Source organism: Mizuhopecten yessoensis, unplaced genomic scaffold (assembly GCF_002113885.1).
Source record: "Mizuhopecten yessoensis strain PY_sf001 unplaced genomic scaffold, ASM211388v2 scaffold523, whole genome shotgun sequence".
NCBI lineage: Eukaryota > Metazoa > Mollusca > Bivalvia > Pectinida > Pectinidae > Mizuhopecten > Mizuhopecten yessoensis.
Window position 1 is genome coordinate 1,459,649 of NW_018403589.1, and position 25,369 is coordinate 1,485,017.

Consider the following 25,369-nt stretch of genomic DNA (forward strand, 5'->3'; position numbering starts at 1 on the left):
CGGAAGACAATCCTGACACTCCGGCACTTCCTAACTTCCCAACAACAAACTTGTCCACTGATGAGTTTGCTCATCGTAATCGTGGCCATTTCCTGCCAGGTGGGAGAGCTCTAGAGCACGGGGAAAATGCTGCTAAGGAGAATGAGGAGGAAACACAGCCCAAACTTGGCAATCAGTCGGCCAACTCCTCCCTACAGAAACCAGGAAGCGACCATTTTGTTTCTCTGAATCAAGGCACAGATAAAAAACACTTAATTCCTAACTACACTGAAGTAGAAAAGCACAAAGGTGCTGTAAACTTTTCTGTCGAGGGCAAAGTTACAGAAGGAGCAAATTATATCGGTGATGCAAAAGTTTCACCGACCTATGTTGACATGGAGAAAAATCCAAGCTCTTCTTTTGTTGATAAGGATACTTCCCAAGATGAGGCATATGAGAGTGTTGATCCATCTAATTACAATAAAACTACAAAGGAGACCAAGGACAGCTCTATAGCATCCAATCACTCAAGTACTTCTGGCAAGAGCTGACAGACTAAACCAGCTTCCTTTTGAAAAGTTTTTAACTAAAGTTGGCAACATTCAACTGCATTCAACAGCTGACAATGACTAATTGTTTTCCTGTGATGAAGAATCATTACATAACTTAAGACATGATTGTGCAATGTCCTAGAGATATGTTGGGTATTCTTTGTGAATAGTACCGCCTACAGGAAACAGGCATTAAGAAATACTGACTCATTTGCATGACCTAGAAACAACCAATGTCACACTCGCTCTTAATTTGCCTACTGATATAAGCCTAGAGGAATGAGGGATTTTATCTCATGACATAGATCTACGCAGTGACACAAGTCGTCCGCTAGATCACGGTAGAAATCTCCTCACAAATCAAACCGGTCTACTAGTGAATTGGTGCAGCAGTCTCTACATCCCCAGCTCTACAGGTAGAAGGCAGGGTTCAACATCCAATGGGAAGTGTAATGTGTTACCTCCTTATTACTTTCGGGCTCCTAGGCCACACCTGGTGACACTTGGTGATCCTGAGGAATAGACAGTGGAGTAATGCAATAGTGCTAGCTATTAAATGTGGTTTACCTACCTGGCCATGGTCTAACAGCTAGCTTGTGTAGGTATGTGATTGGTGTCTAGAGTCCAGAAATGGCAGTACCTATTGCAGGCTTTTGTGATAGCATTGATCAGGGGCATTGACCACTGTAGGACTCCTAGACCACACCTGGTGATACCTGGTGATTCTGAGGAATAGACAGTGGAGTATTGCAACAGTGCTCGCTATTGAATGTGGTTTACCTACCTGGTCTAACAGCTAGCTTCTGTAGCTATATGATAGGTGTTTACAGTTAAGTATTTGCAGTACCTATTGGGACCTATTGTGATATCATTGATCAGGGGCAGTTCCAATTTTAAGGACCTTGTCTTGATCCAGGCAGAGTAAGGGCAGTATCTATTACAAATGCTATTTGGCACATAAAGTTTTTCACACTTATAAAGTATTCAGAAACTTTCGTTCAAATAAATTAAGGATATTAGTGTTGTCTTTTTCGTATGAGCTTTATGGAATGAATGTAGAATATTTTTATTATATATATAGCTATTTTCAATTTAAAATTTGAAAATTAAGTAATGACAAAGAACCGTCACAAATTGGGGAATGTTTCTACCAGAACTTTTATATATAATGTTTGGAAAGCAATACTTGATGCATGGTTCCAGTTTCTGCCAGGAAAGAAATCTTGGCGAATAATGATGTTATAATGCAACTTTAACTTTGGCATGATATTGCAGAGCAATGTTACATATTTGTTTTACTAATGAAAAATGCTTGCAGCCTTTACACCACTTGCTGGATAAGGAATACATGTCCAGGGGTTAGGGATGGTGGAACACAACAAGACAGAAATGAAATATTAATCATTTGTATCAAATGTAACAAATTCCTTGCCACTTGTAACTTATTCTTTAACATTTATTGGTTGTGTGTGGATATAAATGTCTCCCAAGCTTGCTTTATGGTAACCATACCACACGCAGTGCACTTGGTATCAAACACTAGCTATATAGATTTTGGATTCGTATGTTTGCCTTTTAATGCTAACTCTTTGAATATCATTACTCATTAATTGTTGAAAAGATTTTCACCTGGCTAAATATATTGATAATAAATGTATTACTTAACGGATTATACTTAATGAAAACCATTTGAGTTGTATAAAATATTGAAGTGTCACATAGGAACATAAAGGTCATGGTATACGTGCGTAGGAAAGTAGTATTAAACCAACGTATACCATCATATACAAGTACTCCCAGAGGCCTGACTGATGTAATTGTCTTTTGACTTATAACTAGTGGATGATTGTATTAACTGATCACCTATAAAGATAATTAAAAGTCATGTTTATATAAGTGTTTAAAATCAAAATTGTGTTTTAGAATATAAATGTTACCCTCTTGCATAATATTGTGTATATGTGAATGGCTTCAATGAATTCACCATAAAAAGGTACCTGTACGTATATAGTTTGGGTCTACTTCCTCAGGGGAGATAACTCCAACTCTAATACCATATTGTACCATTGGCTGGCTTTAATGAAATAGCCAAGCAAGGTAATTTAAATACACTTTCATGTCCACTTCCTCAAGGGAGATAACCCCACGATACCACACTTCACCATTGCTGGCATATGATAATCATTTAAATGTATTTGTTTCACTTTCTTCCATTTTATTTGATCAATTGCTTTTATGGTCATATTGTCACACGTGAATTTTTTACATTAATTGGTGTTACAAACAGACACCTTAGTAACTTGTGATAACAGTCTGTGTCGTAGGATATTGGTAAATTGATATGTTGTGCCTTGGAGTGGTAAAACTTAAATCTACGCCTTTGTGTCCAGTGTAAATGTTAAAGGTAGACCGTTGTTGGATTTTCCATAGTCATTACTTAGATATCAATCATGAGCTCAGCTCTGTATATATTAAAATCGTAATTGTGATTTGTAATTGCCACTATAACACTATGTTGAAGCTGTTTTGTGAATGGATAAAATCCCCCTTTAGCCCACATGTCCCTTGGAAGAATTGTCAATACATGTACTAACATGCATAATGAATGTAAACAGACAATTCAGTATTAGACGGAGTTTATACGCTTCATATTTTTGTTTGTGTTGTTGGATAATGCAGTTGTGAAAATGATATTAAATAAATGTTCAAAGAGATGGAGGTAGAATATATGTTGGTTGATATAAGGTAACTTCTGACTGCCTCATTGAAGACAATACTGTCAGGTCTTCTTAGAGAAAACCATATCCTAGAAAATATTTGTCATAATATCACTGTAATTTGACTGAAGAAAAAAATATTTTGGACACATTTTAACATTAATCATGAAAATGAAAAATCAGATGGATTGTGTGCTTCATTATTTTTTGTCCATTAACTTGTTTTTGTTAACAGTGACAATACCTATAAGGAACCACAAGCTATACTGTGGGAGACCACTGTTGGAGTGATTAACCAAAATTCGAATCTCAACAGTATTTGTCAATTACTATTTCAGATACATGTACTTTTGATTTATATCTAAAATATTCTTTCAAAATTTCCTTAAAAGATTTTCTAAGAATAATTTGTAATTAACATAATATTTAATATTTAAATTAATTAATTTTTAAAAACAGAAGATTTCATAGTGAGAAATTTTATGTTAGAAATGTGTGGATTGAGAATTGTGTGTATGCATGAACACATTGTTGAGTAGAATTATTCTTGAAAACAATTTTGAGTACATGTACAATGTAGTATATATCCTTGAAGAATTGGATGTTTGCATTATCTTATATTTTTGTCGATGTTTTGTTTTCTTTACTTCAGCTGATTTTTATGATTATACTCATTTTACTTATTGAAGCCGTGAACCATCAAGTTTACTTATATAAATATTTTTTTAAATTTTTGGCCCTTGAACCAACTTTAAAACATGCATACAATTGGGTTAATGTTCAGAGCAAATTTGATTTAATGCAGATGAATTTTGAATTTTATTCAAATGAGTGAAATATTTATGTATTTTATCTGGTAAGTATTCAGTTTGTTGGTGATATTGATGGTGGTTGTTGTGTGGTGACTGAAGATGGTAAGCAATATAGATAATAGGAAATCATCAAATTTGCATAATTTACCAGGTAATATTCAAAACAAGTGCTCAATAATCGTCAGTTTAGTTTGCCCTATTACAAAGCTTAGTTGTATTTTGTCTTACACAGGTTACCATGGAAACAAATATTAGTACTGTACATCAGATACATGTAGTGGTTATAATACAGCACACTCCGTCTTAAGGATCCCCATACCACTGCAAAAAATTGTAACTAAATATTGGAAACTTTGTTTCTGGAATGAAAATCATTTATGAAAAGAAAACTTGTGGGACCTTTATGGGGGGAAATTCACAGATGAAATAAACAAAGTACAATCAACATCAGTGCTGTGATTGTAAAAACTCAGTGGGCTAGAATGGGCTTCAAACCCTTGACCTCAGAGTGTTATACTGCCGTTCTAATCGTATGAGTTAACCTGGTCATCGTGAAGTGTCCTTGCCCACCTGTGCTACAGTTATATCTAAACGGAAGAAAAGGGGAGGTAACTTTATGTAGGAAAAACCATGGTAATGGTACAGGGATCCTTAACTGGACTCTTGTCGAATCAGGACTGATGTGTCAGCCATCTAAATGATGTTGTGTATGATGATGTAACGTGTAGAATTTATAATCTGGAACTCTCCTCAAACCGACCAAATTATATGGTCCCAGGACTTCCGGTTGTTTATAATTTAATTGTACATCGTATTGTGCTGGCTTATGATACTAGGTTGTAACAACTACATTGTCTGAAAAAGTAAAACCCCAGGGGACCGAAATGTCCAGTGCCAGTATCCTTGTGATTCTGGTTGTAAGCGTTATATGACAGGGTCCCATATATTTATATAATTCAGATGATTTTATTTTTATTGAAATACATATTTGTTGTAACTGATTGATTTTGCAATATGTATTATATGTAACCATGTTATTTTATTTAAGCTTTTTGAAGTGCTGAGTACAGACTGTTAAGCCATTTAAATTAATATCTTATATCCCTTGTTTGACGTTTATCCAATGACGCCTCGGTTTTTCTTTGATCTTTTCTCGACGATATATTGCATACCGTGTGATATTTCAGATATCACATGGCTTTTCTGATTGGTCCATGCCACAGTCTGGAGGCGGTGCCCATTTTAAAGTGGACGTGACAAATCAACAAAGACACGAAAAACATTGCAAACGAATTTAATTTAATTTAGACACTGTAAGTGAAAAAACAGCATTTCTCTATCAAGCACCAATAATGTGTTGGTAATATATTTTTCACGCTACGTTACACTTTTTTTGTTATCTTGTGTTTCGGTCTTGACTTTCTTGATCGCACTTTTCCCACACTCTAATGCCCGGCTTATTTCCACCTGTTGCGCTTCGGACGGTCTGTTGTAGGCACGGACAGCGGTACTGCGATGTCCAGTCCTTTCCATAATCAACTGTTCATCAAAACCCAATGAAAGTAGAAAATAAATGAACATTTTTATCGTGTAAGGTTTAGGTTAATGTCAATGCGTATAACATTCAAGTCAAATTAAAAAAAAACAACATAAAAATTAATAATTGTTTCATCACTACATTGTATTTTTAAAAAAATATAAACACATGCGTTGCGGAAAAAGTAAATACCTAATCATAAATGGGAGAATATATAAACAAAATAAATAACGCGTCAGTAATTTAACTTCAAATATCGTGTTAATGAATTATTTAGGATTTATGTTATTTATGGACATCGAAAGTTATTTTCATATACGAAAAAGAACATGTATTCTATTTTACAGATTATGAAAAAACATATACACACGCTAATATTTTCGTGATTCACAATTATCTTTAGATTCACTTTAATTTCAGACTTACCGGCTTGGTAAAGAGATGTGGCTCATGTTCTCTTTCCGTAGTGATTTAAAAACTTCCCCTCGAATCCTGCTTCCTTACACATGTTTTTCACAATTGCATTCAGTTTATTTACTCCAATCGGCTGTGTTCCAAATTTCCTACCGGCAAGGGGTCTCATGTAAAATGGACCCTCCCCAACAGTCTATAGACAACTCTGTGTAAATATCCTATACACTCCGGGGACGTCATGCCATGCCTGACCCTCCATCATTAACACCTGAGACTGAAACGCTGTGGCAGGAAATGGGATGCGTCAGAAAGTGGCGGGAAAATATCAAAGTGATTACTTGACAGATCCTGATCAGCTGTATAGCTCCCCCCCTTGACACGTGGATGACAAAAACCTCGGCGGTCATTGGATAAAACAGATACATAATCGACACTCGTGACGTATCGGATATATCACTCGTGCACATTATGTATCTATTACATATCATTGTAGAAGTTGGCATATTTAACTCATTCATCCCTGAAGTTTTATAATGAACTATTCCAACCTTTGAATTGGAAGAGTTCAAATGTGTCTTCAGGGGTGAATGTGTTAATTCGTATAATTAGCTTATATCAAGCTTAGGGAGTGAATGCTCCTGTAGTAAACACTTTATAATGTGTCAAGTCATTTTCATTCAGCCCTCCTAAATTTTAACACTACAATTGTTCATTTTACTGTATAAATGGTTTTTAAAATGTACTGAATGATTTGGGATCAAATTTTGTTTTCTGACAGACTAATGGATGCTGTATACATTGTGAACATATTTCTATTCAATTCATTAATGTTTCCTGGTCACACACCTCATACCACTCCTGATATTGTGTTGATGTTACTATGCTACTCTGGCAGTGTAGTAACTTGCAATTTTTAGGTGGAAATGTGATTAAAATTAATTGATCATGACTACTATTTTAAAAGAATTGGGGGGGGGGGGGGGGGGGAATAAGCTACTTTTAACATTCAAGTGTAGGCCAGGGTGTATGTACCTTTAACAAACATATTGTAACAACAGGACAAGATGTTCTAAATTGTGAAAATTGCTAAACTTTTGATAAAATATTCATATAAAACTTATACATGCTTTTCAGCCGAAACTTACTTACTTTTTACACCTGACCTAGCTTAATTCTCTTTCAAAGAAAAAGTTTGTAAATCCCATGACTGGTTATTAAATGGTGACAATTTAGGGCACATTTGTACTGTTCAGGTTGTCACATACACACTATAGATTCTGTATCAGCTGTATATAAACATGAGGATCATTAGTGTGTTGTACAGTATATTTTTTATCTGCTACATACTAGTACATACATGTAGTTTATGAAGGAAAAGTGTTCCACGAAGTTACATAAAGTCACATCATGTGATGCACTTAACAGAATTATAGTTATTCAAATTAAGGTATCTGAAAAGAAATACTTGTACAACAACTACAGGGGGGTCAAACTCTGGGCACATTCACTGCCAGTCACACACTTCTTTGCCAATGTTGGTTTCAAGCAGTTATAAAGTCATAGCCCCAAAATGAGTGACAAACACCTTGCATAGTATCAAAATATGAGATGATGTCATTCAGGGGAAGTTACTCTGACAAAGAAAACCTCCTTGTGTTGATTCATTGTCTTTATTAAAGACAAAAAACAAACCTTTTGAAGTGAAACTCTTCCTTACGATTATACCTTGTACAGTGGCACCCTTTACCTTACGTATATAGTCTTCTTCTTAGCCCTTTCACCACTGTAGACTATCATGGACTCATCCAGATGAATGTATGGTAGTGTCTACTCCAGTTACCTAGGGGTGAAAAGGTTTAGGACTGATCAGGACTGTTTGTGTTCAATAAGAGATTTCAAAGTTTTCTTTGCCGTCTTACAAATAATTTTGGAGACATCTTTCCTGTGTAAGTTCAGAATAAAGTGAGGTTTGCAATGTAATTACCTGAATATTTGGTTCCGAGCTGTCCAACATGTAAACGGTTAAGATTTTGAAAATTGTGTTTCAACTGGGGCATTTGTACCCACACACCATGTTATAATATAAAATAATTTGTGTTTGATGATTATTGATTGTTTGTGTACATTTTACATTGTGTAAAGTTTTATACATTAAAAATTGTAAAATGCATGCATGTGGCTAGTCCGTCACTGTCGGACATATTACAACACAAAATTATTTTCCTTAAAGTATATTTTGCAAATAAGTTTAAAATAGACATTTATTTCTTGATATATACACATATATTTACATAGAACTATTGATTGTTGTACAAGTATGTTTATTGTGTTAGTTCTGACTGATAAATACAGTGAATAGTTTGATATCCAAGTTGAACATAGATAAGGAATTAACAACACACTTTTGTATTAATTGATTAACACTTTCACCCCAAGGAAACTTAAGTAGAATCTACCATACATTTATCTGGTTGAGTCAATTATGGTCTACAGTGGTGAAAGGGTGAAGGATTTTAAAATGTTGACCGATGCAAACAGTTAGGCTGCATGTGGTTTATACATTAAGGAAAACTTAAACGTGTCCTAAAACTTGACACTGGGTTTTATGGTTTATATCAGTTACTTGGAGAAGTCGTGTATGCTAAGTCATACATCTTATCTAACTAATCAAGTTTGCGAAGATCAAACAAAACGTGCAGCAACCTAAAGTGGTGATTAAATATACCATCACTGACAATTTATAACTTAGTCATATTCACTTGAATGTTTTAATGCTGAAGTCATATTCACTTGAATGTTTTCATGCTTTAACAGAAACAACACCTTTTTTTACAAACATGTGTGAGCAAGCCCTGCTCATATAAATCTTCTGTGGTTTACAATTTTATCCAAAGAGACAGTTTATCTTTGGATGTGATGTCTTGTCTATGAAGACTTATACAAGTGGGGTCACTGCTCAGATGTAAACAGATGTATTTTACTGTAAAGTGCTGTGTATTGCCATTAATTGTATATTATATATTTTTAGTGCCATGATTTATAAGTATGGCTGGAGTGATACCGACCATATCTCAGATGTGTTTTGTTGTGATTTGTTATGTGTTATAAAGGTTGCTCAGTATGTGAGTGAGAGTAATGTGTTATAAAGGTTGCTCAGTATATGAGTGAGAGTAATTTGTGCGGGTGTTGTGATGATACAATTTTCATGTTGACATTTCTTGGTGAATCTCATTGCAGATCATGTTAATATGCTGAAGTACTGTGTAGTATCAAGTTATACATATAAACTGGATAACAGTCTACTTCTGACTGAGTGCAATGGACAAATGCATCAATTGATGTACGTGTTTCATTCATAGTTGAAATTGAGAAACCAAAATGAAATAAAGACTGCAGGCCTAGATTTATGTTGATATTCCTCACCTGCAGTTACTCCTGTAGTCTCTCATCTAACACAGTGTCTAATCAGTTTGTGCTTCTTTAAACCTTTTAAATCCAGATGTTTCATTCATTAAAGCTTCCAACAGGTCAGTTTTATCATGGGAAGAATATGAAAGATTGATAATAATATCGTTATTGGAATGTGCAAGTTCAAAATGTACATTTTAAGTAAAATAGATTCTCACTGTATAACGCATTCACCCCTGAAATTTCATAATGGAGTATTCCAACCTTTGAATTGGAAGAGTTCATATGTGTCTTCAGGGGTGAATGGCTCAACTTTTAAGCATAAATTTGTCATCAATGATGGTAGAACATTAGTTCTTGTGATTTTATTATTGTTGTGAGGCTAGCTAGGAAAAATAAATATATGATGCATTCAAGTGCTTGAAATTGACAATATGAGCCTAAAGGAAATATCCATGTATAATGTTGACTGTGCAGTGAGAAAGACATCCAGGTGTGTGATTGGTGAACATGTGGAGAGTGTGTATTTCTGTATGGAGGGTAGGAGTTGTGTGGGGGTGATGTGTTGGTGTGTGGAGAATGTGAGTCGAGTCTAGATTGTGTGTGAGGGATTTTTGTTTGTGGTACATGATACATGTATCAATACATAAGTATTTGTGATGTACAAAACATACATGTCCTGAGTTGGGAGACTAGAAATACGCTAATGTTATGATAATACATAGTTTACCATGTAATTTTGAGTTCAGCTTATTTTGTGTACAACAATGTGTGTACATGATCCCTGTCAAGCTGTAGGCCTGTAATAAACCTGATGTAATTTACAAGGTTGTTTTTGACTTTTTGAAAATGATATTATTGTGACTGTATATTGCATGCTGGTAATGGGTCATTCTATTGAACACAAGATCATATAATGGGATCCCACAGATGCTGTTGTGTCTTTGTGTGGGACATTTTATCCTTGTTGCTCTCCCGACCTGCCAAGAGTTTAATAAGGGTATGATGCTATATAAAAGATGCGTTGAAAATACAGACCAACAACAATCTGAGCACACATACAACCCCAGTAGATGAACACACTTAACCACATAGAAATCTAAAATGAGACAACGGTACAACAAACACAGGAATTGGCTTGAATGTTAAGGGCCTTGAGATTAAATAGGGTGTGAACTTGTACTAGTGCAATATTAAAGTAATACTCTTTAGAAAAAGACGGCAAAACTTGGAGATGGTAGTATGGGAAGAGAAGGAAATGACGTAATCAGCAATAACTGTTTCCTGTATCATTTACGGCACCTGTCATGGTTTTTTGTGAAAAGGAAATAAAACAAATGAAACCCATTGTTTGAAATTAGTCATGATGCTGATCGTTGAAGTCCTTCGGCGTGTATAGAATTCTTTAGAAAACCACGGTTACCTAAGGTATTTGTAAACATGACACATTAAACTCGGTAACGATGAACCGCAGAGAAATGGATGCAGAATTACCTGGAGAATTCTACTGATACTGATACCACATTACTTCACTTGGCAATGTATAGATTACATTGTAATGGTCATCAGGTCCCATTGGAAGCAGTCGAGCGAGGAGGCCAATAATAGGAGGAGTGAATATTCAATACGGTGGCTGCCAACCAGTGTTATCGTGCTTTGACAGCCAGCATTGCATTGAGACTAATAGGGTGTAACGGAAGCAGAAACGAGGATTTAGACAAATGATCAGGTCCCATAAGAAGTAGAGGAGTGAGGAGGCAATACTATCAAGAGTCACGTGCTCAACACGATACCAACCAGTCGAAGACGGTTTATCTTGCTCTGTTTGGACAGTCACCGTGGATTGTATCGAGACTAATCAACTGGGTGTAACAGGCACAGAAATGAGGGCTTAGATTGTATCATCATGGTTATGTAGGAAGAAACAATGGTTGTGTGGGAAGAGACAATGGTTAATTGGGATTACATTATAATGGTTGTGTAGGAAGGGACAATGGTTAATTGGTATTGCATTATAATTGTTGTGTAGGAAGGGACAATAGTTACTTGGATTTGCATTTTAATGGTTGTGTGGGAAGAGGCAATGGTTAATTGGGATTACATTATAATGGTTGAGTGGGAAGAGACAATGGTTAATTGGGATTACATTATAATGGTTGTGTAGGAAGGGACAATGGTTAATTGGTATTGCATTATAATTGTTGTGTAGGAAGGGACAATAGTTACTTGGATTTGCATTTTAATGGTTGTGTGGGAAGAGGCAATGGTTAATTGGGATTACATTATAATGGTTGAGTGGGAAGAGACAATGGTTAATTGGGATTACATTATAATGGTTGTGTGGGGAGGGACAATGGTTAATCGGGATTGCATTATAATGGTTGTGTGGGAAGAGACAATGGTTAATTGGGATTACAATATAATGGTTGTGTAGGAAGGGACAATGGTTAATTGGGTTTGCATTTTAATGGTTGTGTGGGAAGAGACAATGGTTAATTGGGATTACAATATAATGGTTGTGTAGGAAGGGACAATGGTTAATTGGATTTGCACTTTAATGGTTGTGTGGGAAGAGACAATGGTTAATTGGGATTACAATATAATGGTTGTGTAGGAAGGGACAATGGTTAATTGGATTTGCACTTTAATGGTTGTGTGGGAAGAGACAATGGTTAATTGGGATTACAATATAATGGTTGTGTGGGAAATTATAATTGTTGTGTAGGAAGGGACAATGGTTAATTGGGTTTGCATTTTAATGGTTGTGTGGGAAGAGACAATGGTTAATTGGGATTACAATATAATGGTTGTGTAGGAAGGGACAATGGTTAATTGGATTTGCACTTTAATGGTTGTGTGGGAAGAGACAATGGTTAATTGGGATTACAATATAATGGTTGTGTAGGAAGGGACAATGGTTAATTGGATTTGCACTTTAATGGTTGTGTGGGAAGAGACAATGGTTAATTGGGATTACAATATAATGGTTGTGTGGGAAGAGACAATGGTTGATTGGGATTACATTATAATGGTTGTGTGGGAAGGGAAAATGGTTAATTGGGATAACATTATAATGGTTGTGTGGGAAGGGACAATGGTTAATTGGGATTACATTAGTTAATTGGATTTGCATTTTAATGGTTGTGTGGGAAGAGACAATGGTTAATTGGGAATACATTATAATGGTTGTGTCGGAAGGGACAATGGTTAATTGGGATTACATTAGTTAATTGGATTTGCATTTTAATGGTTGTGTGGGAAGAGACAATGGTTAATTGGGATTACAATATAATGGTTGTGTAGGAAGGGACAATGGTTAATTGGTATTGCATTATAATTGTTGTGTAGGAAGGGACAATGGTTAATTGGATTTGCATTTTAATGGTTGTGTGGGAAGAGACAATGGTTAATTGGGATTACAATTTAATGGTTGTGAGGGAAGAGACAATGGTTAATTGGGATTACAATTTAATGGTTGTGAGGGAAGAGACAATGGTTAATTGGGATTACATTATAATTGTTGTGTGGGAAGAGAATAGTTATAATTAGGATTACATTTATAATGGTTGTGTAGGAAGATAGTGAACCAGATAGCGGGAAGAGACAATGGTTAATTGGGATTACAATTTAATGGTTGTGAGGGAAGAGACAATGGTTAATTGGGATTACATTATAATCGTTGTGTGGGAAGGGCCAATGGTTAATTGGGATTGCATTATAATGGTTGTGTGGGAAGGGACAATGGTTAATCGGGATTGCATTAAAATGGTTGTGTGGGAAGAGACAATGGTTAATTGGATTACAATATAATGGTTGTGTGGGAAGAGACAATTGTTAATTGGGATTACAATATAATGGTTGTGTAGGAAGGGGCAATGGTTAATTGGTATTGCATTATAATTGTTGGGTAGGAAGGGACAATGGGTAATTGGAGTTGCATTATAATGGGTGTGTGGGAAGAGACAATGGTTAATTGGGAATACATTATAATGGTTGTGTCGGAAGGGACAATGGATAATTTGGATTACATTTATAATGGTTGTGTGGGAAGGGACAATGGTTAATCGGGATTGCATTAAAATGGTTGTGTGGGAAGAGACAATAGTTAATTGGGAATACATTATAATGGTTGTGTGGGAAGGGACAATGGTTAATTGCGATTGCATTATAATGGTTGTGTGGGAAGACACAAAGGTTAATTGGGATTACAATATAATGGTTGTGTAGGAAGGGGCAATGGTTAATTGGGATTAAATTATAATGGTTGTGTGGGAAGAGACAACGGTTAGTTGGGACTCCATTATAATGGTTGTGTGGGAAGGGACAATGGTTAATCGGGATTGCATTATAATGGTTGTGTGGGAAGGTTGTGTGGGAAGGGACAATGGTTAATTGGGATTACATTTATAATGGTTGTGTGGGAAGGGACAATGGTTAATCGGGATTGCATTAAAATGGTTGTGTGGGAAGAGACAATGGTTAGTTGGGGTTGGATTACAATATAATGGTTGTGTAGGAAGGGGCAATGGTTAATTGGTATTGCATTATAATTGTTGTGTAGGAAGGGACAATGGTTAATTGGGTTTGCATTTTAATGGTTGTGTGGGAAGAGACAAAGGTTAATTGGGATTACATTATAATGGTTGTGTGGGCAGGGACAATGGTTAATTGGGATTACATTATAATTGTTGTGTGGGAAGAGAATAGTTATAATTAGGATTGTGTAGGAAGGGACAATGGTTAATTGGTATTGCATTATAATTGTTGTGTAGGAAAGGACAATGGTTAATTGGATTTGCATTTTAATGGTTGCGTGGGAAGAGACAATGGTTAATTGGGATTCCATTATAATGGTTGTGTGGGAAGGGACAATGGTTAATTGGGATTACATTTATAATGGTTGTGTGGGAAGGGACAATGGTTAATCGGGATTGCATTATAATGGTTGTGTGGGAAGACACAAAGGTTAATTGGGATTACAATATAATGGTTGTGTAGGAAGGGACAATGGGTAATTGGAGTTGCATTATAATGGGTGTGTGGGAAGAGACAATGGTTAATTGGGTAATGGTTGTGTAGGAAGGGACAATGGTTAATTGGATATGCATTTTAATGGTTGTGTGGGAAGAGACAAAGGTTAATTGGGATTACATTATAATGGTTGTGAGGGAAGAGACAATGGTTAATTGGGATTACAATTTAATGGTTGTGAGGGAAGAGACAATGGTTAATTGGGATTACAGTATAATGGTTGTGTGGGAAGGGACAATGGTTAATCGGGATTGCATTAAAATGGTTGTGTGGGAAGAGACAATAGTTAATTGGGAATACATTATAATGGTTGTGTCGGAAGGGACAATGGGTAATTGGGATTACATTATAATGGTTGTGTGGGAAGGGACAATGGTTAATTGGGATTGCATTATAATGGTTGTGTGGGAAGAGACAAAGGTTAATTGGGATTACAATATAATGGTTGTGTGGGAAGAGACAATGGTTAGTTGGGGTTACATTATAATGGTTGTGTGGGAAGAGACAATGGTTAATTGGGATTACAATATAATGGTTGTGTGGGAAGGGACAATGGTTAATTGGGATTGCATTATAATGGTTGTGTGGGAAGAGACAAAGGTTAATTGGGATTACAATATAATGGTTGTGTGGGAAGAGACAATGGTTAGTTGGGGTTACATTATAATGGTTGTGTGGGAAGAGACAATGGTTAATTGGGATTACATTATAATGGTTGTGTGGGAAGAGACAATGGTTAATTGGGATTACATTATAATTGTTGTGTGGGAAGAGAATAGTTATAATTAGGATTACATTTATAATGGTTGTGTAGGAAGATAGTGAACCAGATAGCACCGTGACTTCGAAGCGGAAGTAGTTACAAACGTCAAAAACAGATCTTGAGACCCTCCTGACGGGTGCAGCGTCAAGAAAAGAACCTGACGGTATCAGAGGAATATCGTGAAGAATGTAAATAAAACAGCGCCTGGCACGACGACAAAGCTAACACCCTCCGGAAGGAAAAGTAACCAGCTCAGACCTCGCATTTCTAGAGGCAGTTATGTTGGACTGCTTTCAATGTTATGTGCTGCGTTGACAACCTATCCTACAGTATTGAAATTGATATCCATTATTGATTATCCCCTATACTCCATGGCATTTATGTAATTAATGATGATGTTTTTTTGGGTTTTTTTGTATAAAAGTTTGTCCTGGTTGGTAAAGATTTGCAAGGCAAGTACATTGCGTTTGTATGAAAAATTCAGTTAGATTTTCGTTTATCCGAGATTGTTTATTGAACAATTGACAATGGGCTGTAAATTAAGGCAAAATGTACTCAAAGAGAAAAAAAGATTAGTTTCTAACCAAAACAAATATAAAAGGATACAATTTACACAAATAATTACAAAACTATTTAACTATTCATGTGATATTATAAGCATGTACCTAAAATGAAAAAGCGAGAGAGGAATTAATGCGGGAATTTGTCACGTGTAATAGTATCTTTTTGTCAAATATGAAATAAATAAGGCACTTAACGTGTGAAATAAAACGTACTCAAGCAGTTATAAAATTGATGTCGAGGATACAGGCCGACACTTACTTTCTAACTGCACACATTTTTTTTGTGAATTCCCTTACCTCTGCCCATTTAGGAATGTTCTTTAATAAAACATAGTTCAACCTTCTCGGTGTTAAATTTTAGGAAAAAAAGGGCCACCTCTGGGTGATCTGTTTTTCTGTTGAAATTATATAAAGAAGGTAATTAAGATTCTTACCCAATATTTAAATTTCACATTTTAAATGTTGACAAAGCTTTATTGCTCCGTACCAAATTAGCGTGTTCACTTCTTGCATAAAGTTTATCTTCAAGACATTGAAATTTCAAAAAGTAAGTTTCTTCTTCGGTTTCATATGCTAACATTTACCTTTAGTTTTCAGTATTGTTTATATTTAGCTCTCTTAAAAAATAATGACCAACTTGACGATCGTTCATGTTTCTTTCCTCAAACGTAACATTCATGGCTTTCCTACTGATGAAGTTAGTTTGAAGTTAGATGATGTAACGTTGCTTCGCTTTTGCAGAACTTGCACAGCATTGAGATAGATTTAGTGTCACTGGAGCTTAAATGAAGACGTAGACTGTAATGGTTATAAAGGAGGAACCAATGGTTATATAATTGGGGAGACAATAGTTGTGTAGCGGGAGCAGAAATGTAGTGATCATTATGGTGGTGTAGGAGGAGTCAAAGCCCATGTGGGCAGTGACAATGGTTATATAATTGGGGAGACAATAGTTGTGTAGCGGGAGCAGAAATGTAGTGATCATTATGGTGGTGTAGGAGGAGTCAAAGCCCATGTGGGCAGTACTAGTGACAATGGTTATATAATTGTGGAGACAACAGTTGTGTAGCGGGAGAAGAAATGTAGTGATCATTATGGTGGTGTAGGAGGAGTCAAAGCCCATATGGGCAGTGACAATGGTTATATAATTGGGGAGACAATAGTTGTGTAGCGGGAGCAGAAATGTAGTGATCATTATGGTGGTGTAGGAGGAGTCAAAGCCCATGTGGGCAGTGACAATGGTTATATAATTGGGGAGACAAAAGTTGTGTAGCGGGAGCAGAAATGTAGTGATCATTATGGTGGTGTAGGAGGAGTCAAAGCCCATGTGGGCAGTGACAATGGTTATATAATTGGGGAGACAAAAGTTGTGTAGCGGGAGCAGAAATGTAGTGATCATTATGGTGGTGTAGGAGGAGTCAAAGCCCATGTGGGCAGTGACAATGGTTATATAATTGGGGAGACAAAAGTTGTGTAGCGGGAGCAGAAATGTAGTGATCATTATGGTGGTGTAGGAGGAGTCAAAGCCCATGTGGGCAGTGACAATGGTTATATAATTGGGGAGACAAAAGTTGTGTAGCGGGAGCAGAAATGTAGTGATCATTATGGTGGTGTAGGAGGAGTCAAAGCCCATGTGGGCAGTGACAATGGTTATATAATTGGGGAGACAAAAGTTGTGTAGCGGGAGCAGAAATGTAGTGATCATTATGGTGGTGTAGGAGGAGTCAAAGCCCATGTGGGCAGTGACAATGGTTATATAATTGGGGAGACAAAAGTTGTGTAGCGGGAGCAGAAATGTAGGGTTTGATCATTATGGTGGAACTACTATAAAGCTAATAAGATCAAGGTAAAAAATAAGCCAGCTCAGGCCTACATTATTGAAAGCCGTTATGTTTGACTGTTTGCAATGTAATGGTACCATGACAACCGTTGTCGTGACCCCGTTATCATTTTGATGACGTAACGTACATTGCGGATGACATCAGTGAGACAAAGGACGCTTACCTCTCTGTAATGCCTGGTCTTTTTTCCTTTATAGTTTATAATATTTTAATGGTCTTGAATGGTTTTAATTTTCCCTTGCCTTTATTTTGCCCTAGCTTCATCGATTTAGAGCTCTTATAGCGTTCTACCTTGGGTATAAAATGTTCCTAATTGTGACATATTTTTACAGACTGTTGAAGCAGTCTGTAAATATGAATTTCTATCATGATATTATTTTATTTTCATACAATTTATATATGAAACGTTTGCGCGTATACATGGTAATAATTTTGTAATTAAGTTTTCACGTTTTCAATTTCAAAGAGCTTGTAATGTTGAAAAGAGTTGATTTGAACAATATTACTGTCAGTTTAGTTGATCTCAAATGACAATTTTTCTAAAATACTGGTATTGAAAATTTGCGTTAATTGTTTTGTTAATCTGCATTAATTCTGATATTCAAAATTGTAATATGATTTAACTATTGTTAAAAAATCATCTCTTGACACAGTGATTTGATTTCAGGAAATCTTTAGCTCAAGATCATTGAGAAGAAATGTAAAATTAAAGAAAATTTCAATTCAAACGTTCTTGCATGTATATAGTGATACCGGGTCCAGAAGTAAATTTAGATTGCCTGTCATATGCATTTCTCTCCGATAGACGGCGCTCATTGATACTTATGCATTTTTGGATGCGACGCCCGTTAGACAGTGGCAAAAGTAATAGCAGGCGATCAGTTTTTTACTTTAAACTATCATTAGCTCACCTGGCCCGAAGTTCCAAGTGAGCTTATGGCATGTTGCGGCGTCCGTCGTCAACTTTTTACTTTAAACAACTTCCTCTCAGTAACCAAAAGGCCTAGGGTGATGATAGCTGGCCATTAACATGCTGGGATGAAGGGCTACCGACTTTGTTCAAATAAATGACCTTCATCCATTTTCAAGGTCACAGGGGTCAAATATGTTAAAATCTTCTTATGAATAACCGAGAGGCCTAGGGTGATGATATTTGGCCAGTAACATGCTGGGATGAAGGGCTACCAAAATTGTTCAAATATTTGTAAATGACCTTCATCCATTTTCAAGGTCACAGGGGTCAAATATGTTAAATTCTTCTTATGAATAACCGAGAGGCCTAGGGTGATGATATTTGGCCAGTTACATGCTGGGATGAAGGGCTACCTAATTTGTTCAAATAAATGACCTTGACTTATATTCAAGGTCACAGGGGTCAAATATGTTTAAAACCTTTAAACAACTTCTTTTGAAGAACCGAGAGGCATAGGGTGATGATATTTGGCCAGTAATCGTTGGGATGAAGAGCTACAAAGTTTGTTCAAATAAATGACCTTCATCCATCTTCAAGGTCACAGGGGTCAAATATGTTAAAATCTCTAAACAACTTCTTCTGAATAACAAAGAAGTCTAGGGTGATGCTATTTGGCCAGTTGCATGCTGGGATGAAGAGCTACCAAGTTTGTTCAACTAAATGACCTTGACTTCTATTCAAGGTCACAGGGGTCAATATATGTTTAAATATTTAAATGATTTGTTCTGTATAACCATAAGGTCCAGGGTAATGATATTTTGCTAGAAGCATGCTGGGTTTGAAGACTATACACTCTGTTCAACCTAATGTGCTTGTTCGACATTCAAGGTCACGGGCGTCATATGTTTAAATCTTTCAATAGTTTCTTATGAATCAAACACTGATATTCTGCCTGTAGTTGTTTTTTTAGCCCAATTGTAAGATTACAAGTGGGAGATTAATATCAGGTGAGCGATTTTTGTTTTTGGGTTACTTCTCCATCAGATCAAGTTACTTTATATGTGTGATACTGACATTACATAGAGACATCGAAGCATTTAAATACTTTTAAAGGATAAAGAACAGACAAAGGAACGCATACAGGTAAATGTCGTTTATTACCAGTTCTACCCGACTAGGGCTAGGAATCACACTCACATGTTACACTGAAGATCACATAGATATCAGCTTGGGCACTCTAGCTAATCTCCTACATTTCTAGGAGCGGTTTGAGACTTTCTTTTCTAAACAAAAACAAGTGACAGCAGACTACGACGGAGAAAGTCTAATCTAAACGTGCACATTTGTGTGAAAATAAAACACAACTATAAAATCCAATGTAATTTCTAGAAAATGAAATAGAAATACTTTTTTATGATCACATAACGTTTAAGATTGAATTATGCCGCGTTTAAACTCAACTAGGTCTGTAAAAAACAAAAAACCTAATTATTTCAGTTTGCATTCACTCTAGGCTGCATCTAAATGACCAGTATACATACTATAGCTGGGCTAGCATCACTCGCAGAAATAAGTAACATGATTTCTATAGTTATTTATTAATCACCTTAGGCACTCATAGTAAGTAAAATGTCAATCCGTGGCATCATGATCAGTTATCTCAAGTAGCGGGTTTCCGACTCGATAAATGTTAAATAAATTAATGTAAAATGGTACCAATACTGAACTAGGTATCACTGAAAAATATGTAATAATAAATAAATCGGATAAATAAGATAAATTACAACGACAACAGTGTGCTCTTGAAATGTTCATCACATCACACTTCAGTACAACAGTACTGCATACATATCACAGCAGAGCGACAGTTCGATATCAACATTATAAGTGGTTAGCTAATCCAGCGTCTAACGCTATCCTTATTTTAAGAATTTATGAATGATATCTGCTAATTATAAAGGCAAGACTACGTGTGCATAAGACAACCATCGGCGGCATTTAGTGAAAAGGTAACACATCATTAAATAGGGCGTGGACCAGATGTCCTCTGAGCGCTCCATAGGGCACTGATTTCCTAATTCTAAAAAAAACAAGCTTCTTAAACAGCCTATTGCAGTATTTTGTTTCTGGTTACTTCGTTTAAGTGAATCTACTTAATGTTACAAAATTTTAAGCAAACAAATATACGCAAAGCTTCATTTTAGCAACTTCAATAAAAACCAAAAACTTTTAAAACATGCTCGACATTCAAACTGATTTCTGTATGTGTTTACATTTGACTGAACACCAATTACTTTTTTTTAGATATGGGAGTGAATGTTAAACAGTGACACAAGATTTTGCTTTCAAAAAGAAAATGGACGAACAGTTCTAGAACGATAATGAAGGCTTCTGCGTCACAGTCATTTGTCAGCCTTGCTTACAACTTTCTTAATTCAAGCAATGCGTTTCCTTAGGGGAAATCAAAATTAGGAGACACTTCTAAATATATATATATTGTGTTATATATTGCAGTATTTCACCAACTGTATAGGTACATATTTCTTCTGGGAAACCAGTGACTTCCAGGAAAGGCTGGATGGCAACCAAGAAAGATTGGTGACGCTGGATAGACAGATGACATCCAGGAACAGACTGGTATCTGGGCACTACGGGTTGGCAGCCCAAGGTGCAGTCCTTGCGAGAGGACACCATTAATCCAGCTACAACACAACAAGAAGAAACACACCCCCAAAGCCTTCCGAGAGGGGGGAGGATGAAAGGCTTATACGGACAGATATAACGGAAACGACACGGACACGGACGCAAACTCGTTTGGTACAAACAACGCTGACAGGAGCATCAGCAGAAGTAAAGTGCCAGTGCGGAAAGGTGTGTAAGAACATCCGGGGATTGAGGATTCATCAAGCAAGGGTGAAGTGCAGACTTGTGGAGTTACAGACGCAGCGCTCAGAAGTAATTTCTGGTGAGACGCAGGAGGACCCCAGCCAGGAGGCACCCCATAGTGTTGGGGACCTCTCTGCTTCGGTTTCGTCACAGGTCAGCCATTCAGACTTGAGTGATACAAACCACGACCAGGGTGTTCAAGCACATCCAACACAGCCAGCACGAAGGTTGAGGATAGAGTGGCCAAAGATGAACAACAATGAAGCTTGGAGAAGTTTAGATGCTGACTTACATACCATCCTAGAGTCGGCTCTAATGGGAAGCGTAGAAAGGAAGGTTGAGGCAATGGGAACTTTCATCTACACATTCTGCAAGGAACGATTTGGATTAGGAGGAAAGCAGAGAAATCCTAAGAACGTAATTATCCCGAATAGAAGACAGGATAACATCCAACGACTCAGGCGAGAACTGAAAGCAGTCACACGACAGTACAGGAGGGCAAGTGATATAGAGAGGATAGGATTACATCAGCTGCGGGACGACATCAGGGAGAACTTGGCAAGACTCAGGAAAGCAGAGCAGGTTAAGAAGGCAAGGAAGGATAGAGCAAGGAAGAGGGAGTCCTTTATCAAGGACCCTTATTCTTTTACAAAGACTCTGCTGGGAGGGGAAAGATCAGGCCGTTTGAATAGTTCAACAGCAGATATTGAGCAACACCTGAGGGAAACGCACGGAGATGAAGATAGGGGCATTCCACTTGGGAACTGTCCACGGATAGAAGCAGAGGAGCCGCCAGAGTTTCCGCTTGACACCAAGGAACCAACTTGGAAGGAGATCCAAGATGTTGTTAAGAAGGCAAGAACTGGTTCAGCTCCAGGCCCAAGTGGAATTCCTTATAAAGTGTATAAGAAGTGCCCACGGCTTTTGAGGAGACTATGGCAGTTACTGAGGAAAGTGTGGAAGAAGGGGAAGATACCACCATGTTGGCAGAAGGCAGAGGGATGTTTTGTTCCAAAGGAGAAGGACTCAAAACACATCGGGCAGTTCAGGACAATTTCCTTGCTGAGTGTTGAAGGCAAGATTTTCTTTGCAGTATTGGCAAGAAGGATGACATCATACATGATGACCAATGGATACATTGACACATCAGTACAGAAAGGAGGTATCCCAGGCTTTTCAGGTTGTGTGGAGCATACCAGTGTGCTCAGCCAACTAATCAGAGAGGCCAAGTCCAGCCGAGGGAATCTGACAGTAGTGTGGCTAGACCTGGCAAACGCATACGGATCAATACCACATGAGCTGATTGAAGTAGCCCTACAACATTACTTTATCCCGGAGCATATACAGGGAATAGTACGAAGCTACTTCAGTGGAATCCAGGTGCGCTTTACTGTCGGGGAGGATACAACATCCTGGCAAAACATGGAGAAAGGAATAGTGACAGGATGTACCATATCAGTCATTCTATTTGTCATGGGGATGAATCTTATCATCAAGGCAGCAGGACGGGAAACCAGGGGGCCCAGGACAGAATCAGGAATCTACCAACCATCGAATCGAGGTTTTATGGATGACCTGACTGTGACTACCACCACACATGTCCAAGCAAGATGGGTTCTGTCTGCATTGGAGGAGGTAGTCTCATGGGCGAGGATGAAATTCAAGGCAAGAAAATCAAGGTGCATGATAATGAGGAAGGGACGACTGACACAACAGTTCAAGCTGAAAGTACAAGGAGAAGAGATCCCATCAATTGCGGACAACCCAATCAAGTGCCTAGGAAAGTGGTTTGATGCATCACTGAAAGATACCAGCAACATCAGCAGCATGCAGAAGCAGGCAATTGAGTGGATGAGGAAGATTGACAAGTCAGGCCTGCCAGGAAAGTTCAAGGCATGGATCTTCCAACATGGACTGCTGCCGAGACTCATGTGGCCCCTGATGCTATATGAGGTCCCTTTGACAACAGTGGAAGGACTGGAAAGATCCATCAGCAGCTACCTGCGGAGGTGGCTTGGAGTCCCGCCCAGTTTCTCCAGCATTGGGCTCTACAGCCGGACATCATCACTGCAACTCCCACTGTCATCGTTGGTGGAGGAGTTCAAGGTAACAAAGGCCAGACTAGTGATGACGCTGCGAGATTCAAAGGACGTGAAGATAAGAAATGCAGGAATCCAGACTAGGACAGGAAGGAAATGGTCTGCAAGCCAGTCTGTGGAGCAGGCCGAGGGCGCTCTCAAGCACCGGGACATCGTCGGAGCAACCTGCTCAGGCCGGCAAGGGTTGGGGACAACCCATTTTCAGACGTGGGAAGGATCAGATGATAAGGAGAAAAGATCTCTGGTACAGGGAGAAATCCGCAGAGAAGAAGAAGGGACCAGGAAAGCAAGGGCAGTGGAAATGGGCTCTCAAGGAGCATGGACGAAATGGAAGCTGCCGGAGCGAAAACTTACATGGACAGACCTGTGGCGCTATGAACCATTGAGGATCCAGTTCCTGTTGCGGTCAGTATATAACACTTTACCATCGCCAGCGAACCTTCATCTGTGGGGACTAGTCGAAGAGCCAAAGTGTCAGCTATGTCAAGAACGTGGGACCATGGGCCATATCCTTTCGGCATGCAAGACAGCGCTAACACAGGGACGATACCGGTGGAGACATGACCAGGTGCTTCGGGAATTGGCAGATGTTCTCGAGGTGGAAAGGAAGAAGAAGAGACCACCTCGTAAGCACAAACCATCCTTCATCCGGTTTGTAAAAGCAGGGGAGAAGGAGACGAAAGCAACATCAGGCAACACTGGCATTCTGGAAGGGGCAGAGACATGGGAGATGAGAGTTGACCTGGGGAAGAAATTGGTGTTTCCGGACGTCGTACAGACAACGCTACGTCCGGATGTGGTGATATGGTCTGCCGAATCCAGGCAGATTATAGTCATCGAGCTGACTGTGCCCTGGGAGGAGCGGTGCGACCAGGCCAATGAGAGAAAGAGAGCCAAGTATACGGAGCTCATGGAACAATGTAGGGAGCGAGGGTGGCGTACTTGGCTGTTTCCTGTGGAGGTCGGATGCAGAGGGTTCCCGGCACGCTCAGCCTGGAAGACATTGCAGGCTGTGGGATTAGTTGGAAAGACACGCAAGACGGCGGTGCGCAGGCTAGCAGAGGCTGCCGAGCGCGCATCATGCTGGTTGTGGAACAGACGGGAGGAGAAAGACTGGAAGCCATCCATTGACGGGCAGTGAGTTGATCGCCACTGTCGACCCACCATCACGAGGACGTTCCGGGACAAGGGTTGAAACGTCTAGAGACTGATGGACCCGGCTGATGATGTCAATGGATTCGCAGTATTTCACCAACTGTATAGGTACATGTTACAGGGGGGAGATGATTTACTGACAACTATGAGAAAAACAAAATACAAAATGCAAGACTATTTTCACAAAGCGGGTTTAGGAATTTTTGCTTTCAACATAAAAAAATAAAATAAATTCAAAGATAATATTTGAAGACCGTTTTTCTCATCAAAATGCGAAAAAACACTTAATACTCGTTTGGATACTTATGTATTTGTTGCTGCTCGTATGCTTATGTATGGCAAGGAAAAATGTTCAATAAAATGAGAAAAGTACTATTTCACACTTTCTTAAACGCTAAACCACTCGTTAACCATCTACCATCAATATGAATCTAAATGCTTAAAGGACTGTTAGCCAACGCAAATGTAACTTAAACCCGAAAAGAGTTTCTTAAAATTTCTATTTTTGTTCTTAATAAAGCTACATATCGATCTTTGCTTGAACAAAATGTATGCAATATTAAATGAATTTTCTCCCCTTAATCATATATAAAAGCATCTCATTGATCGAAGTGATTCCAGGTAAGATTCGATGAAAAAGCGACGCCACCTGACTAACGCCAATCTCGCAATACACCTCACAGAGAGCAATCTGGGACAT

General features: G+C 38.0%; 2 protein-coding genes across 2 annotated transcripts in view; both read left to right on the forward strand.

Annotated features, from left to right (window-relative positions):
• Nucleotides 1–10,242, forward strand: part of LOC110450495 — a 34,427-nt gene extending 24,185 nt beyond the window's left edge. The window contains exon 12 of the mRNA XM_021498051.1: nt 1–10,242. Within this exon, the coding sequence (XP_021353726.1) occupies nt 1–530 (530 nt within the window). The 3' untranslated portion in view covers nt 531–10,242.
• LOC110450633 lies at nt 9,853–24,655 on the forward strand. The gene is made up of 3 exons (XM_021498254.1): nt 9,853–9,999; nt 21,044–21,197; nt 21,366–24,655. The coding sequence occupies exons 1-3, from the start codon at nt 9,853–9,855 to the stop codon at nt 24,653–24,655; spliced, it is 3,591 nt and encodes a 1,196-aa protein (XP_021353929.1).
• The last annotated feature ends 714 nt before the right edge of the window (nt 24,656–25,369 follow it).

What these genes read in the sequence shown, in the direction of transcription:
- LOC110450633 (XM_021498254.1), top strand. Translation starts at nt 9,853, where the DNA reads ATGAGCCTAAAGGAAATATCCATGTATAATGTTGACTGTGCAGTGAGA. An exon ending in TGTGTTGGTGTGTGGAGAAT is followed by an intron (nt 10,000 to 21,043) that starts GTGAGTCGAGTC and finishes TATATATTGCAG; the next exon opens with TATTTCACCAACTGTATAGG. An exon ending in CTACGGGTTGGCAGCCCAAG is followed by an intron (nt 21,198 to 21,365) that starts GTGCAGTCCTTG and finishes CAACGCTGACAG; the next exon opens with GAGCATCAGCAGAAGTAAAG.